The 9331-nt window shown below is 36.8% G+C and overlaps 1 protein-coding gene across 4 annotated transcripts; it reads right to left on the reverse strand.

Moving 5' to 3' along the window:
* Positions 1-3077: 3077 nt before the first annotated feature.
* LOC104890635 (hypothetical protein) lies at positions 3078-8750 on the reverse strand. 4 transcript variants are annotated; one of them, XM_019248970.3, is made up of 4 exons: positions 8499-8750; positions 7723-8072; positions 5683-7620; positions 3078-5080 (listed from the first exon to the last, which is right to left on the reverse strand). In XM_019248970.3, the coding sequence occupies exons 1-3, from the start codon at positions 8532-8534 to the stop codon at positions 5691-5693; spliced, it is 2316 nt and encodes a 771-aa protein (XP_019104515.1). In that variant the 5' UTR covers positions 8535-8750; the 3' UTR covers positions 3078-5080; positions 5683-5690. The 4 variants fall into 4 exon arrangements, with proteins under 4 accessions (XP_019104515.1, XP_010674493.1, XP_010674494.1 ...); XM_010676191.4 differs by having other exon boundaries at positions 5683-7629; positions 8499-8748; XM_010676192.4 differs by lacking the exon at positions 7723-8072 and having other exon boundaries at positions 5683-7629; positions 8499-8747.
* Between the last annotated feature and the right edge of the window lie 581 nt (positions 8751-9331).

Genomic DNA, 9331 nt, shown 5'->3' on the forward strand with positions numbered 1-9331 from the left:
ATCTCCCTCACCTCCTGCCTTCCACCACCACCCACGCACCTCACTCCACCACCCTCACCTCCATTGAAATACCCCTCTCTCTCCTTCACTGTTTGCTGTCGAAATTTTTTTATACTGTAGAACGTCCGGCCCGGACGTTCAGCCCATGGGGCGATCATCCGGCCAGGACGTTCAGCCCATGGCGCGAACGTCCGGCCAAGACGTTCTGCCTATGGGCTGAACGTCCTGGCCGGATGATCGCCCCATGGGCTGAACGTCCTGGCCGGACGTTCTACAGTATAAAAAAATTTCACTGCGAAGGTTGTGGTGATGGTTAAAATTTCACGGTGTTGGTTCTTTTGGCAGGAAAACACAAACATAGATGAGAACTTCTAATTTTTTATTTTGACCTTTTAGGTTATTGCGATATTGGATAAGTTAAAGAAGACAAAAAGGATGGCCAAAGTTCTGATGAAGAGGAAGAATCATCCGACATGTTCTCTGAAACACTTCATTTTTCTTGGAATTTCTTTTACAACATTGACAATTGCTCTTTCCTTCTATTGATTCATTTATTATTGTCTGTAATACCCTACCCTTCTCATTGCTACTTCCTAATTTTTATTTTTGTGACATATGATGCAGGGTCACAATGAGGAAGATAGAATTGACCTGTTTGTTGGTGGAGGTATTACTATTGATTCATTTATTATTGTCTGTAACCACAGTTGGCTTCCCAAAATAACGTCTCATAGTATAAAAAAATTTTACTGCGAAGTTGGTTGCGGTGGAGGTCGACGGTGGTAGTGGAAAGGTAGGTGGTGGTGGGGTGGTGGCAGTGGCGGAGCCAGGATTTCAAAATCGCGGGGTCACAAAAAAAAACTTAACAACAAACTGAGATAATCGAAGATCGGGTTGTTTTTTCATTGCCTTTGATTTTTTTTTTATCTAGGTGTATCACTCATCATTTTCTATATTCATTATTTAATACAAATTAAAACATATGAACTAAATATTAAACCATATGAAAATCATTCAATAAATTACCATCATGAAGAAACTAAATCATCATAGAAAATTATAAATCAATTGACACTATCTAATTTATTTATACAAATTCACATTTCACAAAATTCACACATTCAAAAAAAAAAAACATAACAACAAACTTCATAAATTCGAAAATTCACACATGTATGTAGATATTATTATAATTAATATCAACCAAATAAGATTTTAAATATGCAATTTAGGAATTAGAAAATAATAATGTAAAAGAATTAAAATTTAAACTCTTTCAAATTTCAATACTTGATGGCTCATGGCTGCCGCGGAGCCGCGGAGGTCGGAGGAGCGGTGCTGGCGTGCAGCACGGTGGTCCGTGGTCGGCGTGCGTCCCGATGGTCTGAACGTGATTACGTGAAGTTGTGAAGGATACTGGGCAATTAAAGAAAATTTGTAGCATGATACTGATGTGTATTGGGAAAGGAAGGAGGGAGAAAGTGATAAGTTTTTTTAAAAAATTAATGGGAATGGGGACCCACTGTTATTAATAAGATTAAATTGAGTCTGCAATTGGGCCAAGATAAAGGGGAATTAGCGCTGAACTCTCCTCTTTTCTAGGCTCTAGCACTGATTTAATTTTTTTTTTTTCGAAAAAACTTAAATTTTTTTTTTTTCGAAAAAACTTAAATTTTTTTTTTTAATTTGCGGGGTCACGTGACCCCACGTGACCTATACTAGCTCCGCCAGTGGGTGGTGGGGATAAGAAAAGGTGAAATGACAGCAGGTTTGTGGTGGTGGGTATGGTGGGTAGTGTAGAGAAGAGGAAAGGGTAAATTGGGCTATAAAAATATATTTTGGGCGATTTTAGGTACTTTATGGGCGATGTTTAACAATCCTCTTAATTTTGAACTAACCACCATGTCCAAAGTACAATGCCCTTCAACGTCTACCCGTTTACTAATCCAAGTTAAGGAAGAACTTAGGTGTTAAGACTTAGGCTATGTTCAGTTCATCTTATTTTTGCTTATTTCAGATCTAATCAGATCAGATCAGATCAGATCAGATCAGAAAAAATAAGTTCAGATCAAATCAGTTCAGATCATGCTTATATTTAAAAATCATTATATCTTTCATTACATATTAGTAAAAATTATAATAATTGAATATTAATAAAGTACTCATCGAGACGAATCAAACAAGATCCCACATGACTATATTTTTTCTTATATATTAAAAAAAATCTAAAAGATAAGATCTTGTAATCAGATCAGATTAGAAAAAATAAGTTCAGATCAGATCAGATAAGTTCAGATCAGAAAATTTCAGGTGAACTAAACATAGCCTTAACCACCAAAGCAATAAGCACCTCAATTTAACCTCTCCATCTTCTCAACGAAATAAACCTCGTGCTTAAGATCCATATTTTTCTTCACTATTTTCCTCAAACTCGAAGCAATTTTTTGAATCTCAAGGATTGAGGTTGACCCATAGCGTTTTGTCACTCAATTGACAAAGTGCAAGAGAAATACTCCCTCCGTCCCATAATATAGTGCTTGCATTCCTCTTTGGGTGTCCCAAAATGTTGTGCCTATTTCTTTTTTATCAATTTATTTGGACTAAATTATCCTTCATTTCTACATAATTTAGTTTATGGGACGGAGGGAGTAAGATTTATGTTGCTTGGTGGAATCAACTACAAGATAGAGTAACTGACTTTTCCAGCCAACTTGGTGTCACACTCGAGAACTAGACAAAGACAAGGAACAAAGAATAAAAATTAAGAAGGGGAAGGGGTTCGACGACCACCGGTAAACTGGCGGCTGCCGAACCTCCTGCACTGCTATGCGCCACTTGCTTTTCCTTTTGGGGGTTGAGGGGGGTTTCTTTTTGCGAAAATTCTTATAAATCAAGTTAAAATCATAAAAATTAGGAAATAATTAAAAAGAATATTAAATGGCATGTAATTAGAGAAAACTTCATATATGAAGTGTTTGTTACAAATTATTAGGGGCAATACGAGTATTCACTAAGGGTCTGTTCTCTTCGGCATAGAAACAGCTGAACTGAACTGAACTGAAATAAATAGTGATATGTGAGAGTAAAAGTATTGTCCAGAGTTGAATTGAACTGAACTAAAAATAAACTCAGGCCTAAGTTTTACAAAAAAAAAAAGAATTAAGCGTATTCATACAAAGTTGATAACAGTTATGTCCGTCAAAATAGCTAATACAATTTAATCGATCAGCTAATCATCAAACAGGATCTTTATCATATTCCCAATGAGCTTATTACCCTAGAAGGCTACAAGTCAACAGCAAATTGACCCACATAAGGAGAAAAACAATGCCAATGAACAACGACCCTTGACTCTTGAGTATCGTCTTGATTTTGCCTTCGCAACAGCACAGTTAGATGATTAGAAGATCTACCTGCAATTAAAAGAAATCCAGTGGACACACTACTAGTCCACTTTATTAAAGGAAAACACAAGCATGACAGAGGATCTTATTATGTTGAAATGTTTCAATATAGAAAATACAAGCATTCTTCTTCTTCTTTTTCCATTTTAAAACAACCAAAAATCCCACAATTCGCTAATGATTTAATCAAAATCTAATCTTTAACTAGTTCCAAACCAGATTATTGCATTTTGTAACATAAATGAGAAGATAAAAGAGAAGATTAAGAACTAATATGAGAGCCAGGGAAGAGGCAGTGCATGGGAGGAACATCAACATCTATATATGGTTGACTGATCCATCTCATGCTCCACCTTTTCCCTAGCTCTTAGCTCTTTTTCTCCCTATTTCAACCATTCAAAAAAAAAAAAAAATCAGAATATATATTTTTAAAAAAATAAGAAACTCACCAAATTTGCTCGATTAGACTTGAATGTTACCTATTGCAGATAATAAAAGTTTAAAGGATACTCAAACTTTCGGGTTTGTCCATTATACAGGACTGCTTTTTTTTTTTTGACATGGATATGAATATATGATAAAGTTTCGAGAGTGATACTCAAGATTTAGGATCGGATCTATTTGGCAATATTGCACTATGTGGTTTTCTATGATCTTAAGTTTTTGCAATATGCTTTATTTATAAACAAAATGTAAGGTATATTGTAGTACCAGACATTTAAAATAAGGCAGCATGATTGCTTGTACTACATGTTGGTACTAACAACTAACAAGTGAAGTAGTATGTTCTGAATTCAGAAGTACTGCCAACTACCTTTATTGTACTCTAATATAGTGTCCGCAGTACAACTTTCCAATAGTACTTTCAATTAAGTACAACTAACAAAACGAAGTTCAAAATAAGCAACTTCTCTACGTTTCTCTTGAATAGGTAGGAACACTTACACAACCGTCAACATAAAGACTTTTAAGCAAGAGATCTAAAGAAGCAATAGTATGAGGAGAGACAAGTATACACCTCACAAATGGTATTATCCTTGCACAAGTTGTACAAATCAGATCAATTAGTATACGTCATGTTCCAGAGTATTTGGAAATGTGCAATTTTTTGTATGAAGAAACAATGAAGTTACTAAAATCAGATGAATAAGTTAACACATATCAGTAGAAGTCATTCAGAGGTATAAAGTTTCGCAAGATACGTAAAAAGTTATTGGTCTGACAAGACATCAACGATTTGTGTAGATGAGATGGTTCATACGTATTAACGAGTTCACCAAGGTAAAATAAGCTCATACTCATGGCCAAAGATGAGGAAATGTAGATTGAAAGCAATGAGATAAGAGAAGATATATTGAGAAGTATGAAGGTAATCACTAATTCAGTGATGAGATAAGAAAAGTTCTTTCCATCAGATCATGCAGGCCAAATATATTGTAGTATACTAGTATATACATGAAACGTTCCAGAAAAAAGCCTATCACTGATGAGAAAGCCATAACAAAAGAAACAAGAAGAGTCCTAGGGTTGAGTTAGTAAAGCGTCATTACAGACCCAACATAGAATCTGATGCAGGAGAGGAGAAGGCTGTTTTTTCTCAGGAAATTTGGTTCCATGAAAAGATAAGCAGCTTGCTAGACCTCGGCTTTCCAAGATTCCGAAACATTAGATCCGTCCTGGTGTAAAACAATGGTTTCGGTTAGTCAATTTGATAAAAGCTCGGAAACACTCGCAAACAAGTAAATATGTTGAACAAAACTAGGGAGGTAACAAGTTTTGTACATAATACAAACTACCAGAACAAGAAAGAACCATCCAACCATATCTAAGTACCCACAACAGGGCCACAAGAAGAGACCTTAGACCTTGTGCCTAGTTTCCTCTAATTCAACAAGTCACCAAGAAGCCAAGAAACAGGAAACTACAGAGATACCCTCTTTCCTTTGTCAATTGTCCAGCCAACAAACCACCAAAGTTAATTCTAGACCATCTTCTAGAAGTATATACTACAAAACAATAGTCACATCGATTCACTCTTTCATCCAATCGTCATGACTCATGAGGCAAACTTGCTGTGTCGCTGCTGCAGATGCAGCAATAATGTATCCTCCAGCTTTCACAATGTATGCCACATTAACAACCTCAAAAGGTTTTCATGACACGAAGGAAATAACATTAATACACACGCACGCATGAAACATTACAAATTTTTTTAAAATGCTAACCCGCTAATTATAATGCTGCTATATAGAAAAGGTTCTCAGTTAAATATGCTTACCATTACTACTATTCCACTAAAACCTCTTTGCAGGTTGATTTATTGTGTCCCATGCCCTTGCACCTACTACACTGTAGCTGGCGTTTGACAACATCCTGTGAACCAAAACGCTTCTTGGTTGGCCGGCCTGGAGGTCGGCGCGTAGGAGGAGGGGTAACTGTTACGGCAGCCTGAGATGAATCATTCTGGAAAGGCTCATTCATGCTAGGGACAGGATTTAGTGTCTCCGAGTATGTCAACCTGTAGCTTTCAACCGTAAAATAACGGGAACAATATTCATATGGAGTCCTTCCAATGCAGCCAATAACAGCAATAGCATGGCAGCAGGGTAGACCAGTCAACTGCCAGCCTTTGCAAGTACAATCCAATAGATCAATGTCGACTATTTCTGTGGTGTCTCCACGTACCTCAAATGTGCTACCAGCTGAGAGCAATACTTGAAGAGGACGAACTTTCAAGTTTTCCTTCTCCAACTTTTCTTCCATCGAAGGGGTTAGCCTTGTTAACCACTGGTCTGACTCCGATCTCCGTGCATAAATTAACTCCATTATCTTAGCTCGAATAACATCAACCATCTGTGTTATGGGTAACTCATGTGCCTCTGATGCCCAGCTATAAAAAATATCGCCAAAATTTGATGACAAATGATTATATCTTGCACCTCTAAAGAAAGCATTTGCCCAGTACTCAGGTTCACTTTGTATGACCCAGTCATAAGCTTCTGTAGAGATACTCTTAATGCTATCAACATACTTCTGAAAATCTTCAGGCTTAGAAGCATAAGCAGCAGCATAGAGATCCTCAACTAAAAGGCGCTTTACTTCATGAGAAAACTGCCCTTTCAGGTCCCTAATAAGATGCTCAGTCAAGTATCTTAAACAGTAACCATGAAAAGAATCCTCAAAAATTTCGGCAATTGACTCCTTCAAACCCTTATGTCTGTCTGCTACAAAGGTTACTGGGACAGGTGTCTGCATCGCTGACTTTAGCTGCAATAAAAACCATCGCCAGTTATCATCAGTTTCTGCATCAACCACAGCAAATGCAACCGGAAAGACACCATCATCCCCATCAGCAGCATTGGCAGCTAGAAGTGTTCCTTGGTATTTAGACTTTAACGATACGCTATCTAGGAAAAACAGAGGTCGACATCCTTGCTGGAATCCATACAATGAGGCATGAAATGAGACAAAGAGACGATGAAAGCTAGAATCATCTTTAGTTGTGAAAGTAGCAAAACTACCCGGATTTGACTCCATAATCTTTTCACAGAAATTTGGTAGCTGCTTATAAGCCTCTTTGTAAGAACCTTGTAGTTGCTCCTTCGCAATTTCTTTTCCACGCCAAGCCTGGAAATAATTTAATTGAATTCCATACTCCTGCTTAATGTCATTGACAATATCCTTGGGCTTGTAATTTGGGAACACTTTCAACTTCTCTTTTATTATACCCGCAACCCAGCTTCTAGTAGCTTGGTATCCTGTAGCATGAATACCTCCTTCACAAGTATGTGCAGGATTCATTTTCTTGATACAAATTAGCTGTGTGGTAGATAACCTTGATGCATGGATTCTCCAAGGACAACCTTCTGCTTTGCATTTGACAGTCACACGATGACTATCATTCTTTTTATATCTAAATGCAAATTGATTAGCAATGGCATATTTACGTAACGCTTCACGAAAGTCTGTGACACTATTGAATCTCTGACCAACACCAGTAATATTATTTTGCCACTGATGAGAAGCTTTCATAAGTTTCTCATCACTGGAGCTAGTGAGGGGCATTACATGAGTAATTTCAGTTGGTATCTCGATGTGGGCATCAGTTTGGGCAAGATCAAGAGGAGTGATATAATTCACATCATCAGGATGATTAGTATCCTCCACCACATCAATGGGGGCATCAAGCGACATTGCTGCCTGAGATAAAGAGGTTCTGCTTGACCTACATATAACACTCCTTAATAGATATACCAAAATACCAAAACATAATGCAACTCTAAAAAAAATATCAGAACTAGAACAGCAAGACAAATACCTACTGACAGGCATGTTAGAGACCTCAGGAGCAAGAATTTCTCCTATCTTAACATAAATATCAACAGTCAAGCGACAGTCATGAAACTTGATCATGCGCATCAAGTCCTTATCATTGGATATCGTAATGAGAGTCTTCCTGTTTCCAGGGAGGAAGTACTTCATAGACATTGTATCAATCCCCCAATTGAACATCTCAGCCACCTCCATCTTGAAGGTATCAAAATTCATCTCATCATCAATATCAATAGCATGAGCTTCTCCACCTTTATAAGTCATCACACCATCTTTATCGGTCTCAAACTCGCCCCCAGATTGACATATAGCAATTAAATTTTTCCCAGACATCACCTACCCAAAAGACAAGGGGGGCAAAATTGCACATTGATTAGTCTTCACTTTCAGCCACCATCAACAATACATTAGACACATTACTTCTCATGTATCAGAAAATCAAACCCAGAATCCTAAAACCCCAAATTAATCATCTTTAAGCAATAAAACCCAAAACCCAACTCCCATAATTTTCATATAATCAACAATTGAACAGATAGAGCAAGTGGGTAGTTCATAATCAATTAATCACATAATATATGGTCAAATAAACATAATTATACACCAAAATCATTAACATTTCCAAAAGAAGAGAAATACCCTCATAATTGTTCCTGATTATACACCAAATTCAGTGAGCATCAACAAGATATAATAGCATATTATGAAAGGGGTGAAATTAGAAGCAAAGAAACAAAATTTAAAAGCAGAGAATTATTGTACCTTGTTAATATCAGAAGTGGGTGAAGATGGAATCATAGAAGTAAATTTCGGCCAAGATTTTGGTGAAGAGTGAAAAGAAGAGAAGTCTGAATTTTGTGCATATGTTTAAGAGCAGATCGTAGAGAGAGAGAAGGAAGTCACGCGAGATAAACGTGAGGAGAGGAAAAGATTGTTTTTTTGGGGGAAATGAATTAGAGGATGATGAGTTTATGAGTTGATGTGGGCTGAAGCCAATGAGGTTGACACATGAGGGTTTTGAAGTGAAGTTGATCATTTTCTCTCAACCTCCCAATTTTAAGATAGGCTTCTTTTGCCACTTTTGTTCTTGGTGATCATTGAGATTTTGGACTCTTTTGCTTTCCTAAATAAGGGAAAGAAGAGGAGCTGGATTGGTTTTGGGTTATTGTGGTAACTGTAGGCGGTTGGAGTAGCGGGAAATATGTATTGTCGGTTGGTTGTTAAAACAATTATTAATTTGTTGGATTATGATGAAATGAGATGTCGAATTAATAAGAGAACAAAAAGAACATTAACTAATATTTTAATTTTAAAAGCTACTCAGGAAGCTAGTTGTATGTTGTTTAAACATACATCAAATACTATAAGTTACCATAATTCATTACATCACAAACACCGTCTTTTACCTTTTAGTAGAGATTTGCATTGACTAATAAACCTCTAAAAACTACTTACAAAGTTATTGTAGAATAAATCTTAAGTAATGGAACCCGTGCCTTTGGCCCCCCGGATTTTAATTTGTAAAATCTACTCTTAAAATAGGATCTCGACAAAGGCCCATTGTTTGTCATTAAAGAAAGTCATGAATAACAAAA

This window comes from Beta vulgaris, chromosome 4 (genome assembly GCF_026745355.1).
Source record: "Beta vulgaris subsp. vulgaris cultivar EL10 chromosome 4, EL10.2, whole genome shotgun sequence".
Taxonomy (NCBI): Eukaryota; Viridiplantae; Streptophyta; class Magnoliopsida; order Caryophyllales; family Amaranthaceae; genus Beta; species Beta vulgaris.

Coding starts and splice junctions, on each gene's coding strand:
- LOC104890635 (XM_010676191.4), bottom strand. CDS start 8,534: ATGATTCCATCTTCACCCACTTCTGATATTAACAAG. Junction 8,073..8,498: donor CCACTTCTGATATTAACAAG/GTACAATAATTC, acceptor TCTTTTGGGTAG/GTGATGTCTGGGAAAAATTT. Junction 7,630..7,722: donor TCTAACATGCCTGTCAGTAG/GTATTTGTCTTG, acceptor TGTTATATGTAG/GTCAAGCAGAACCTCTTTAT.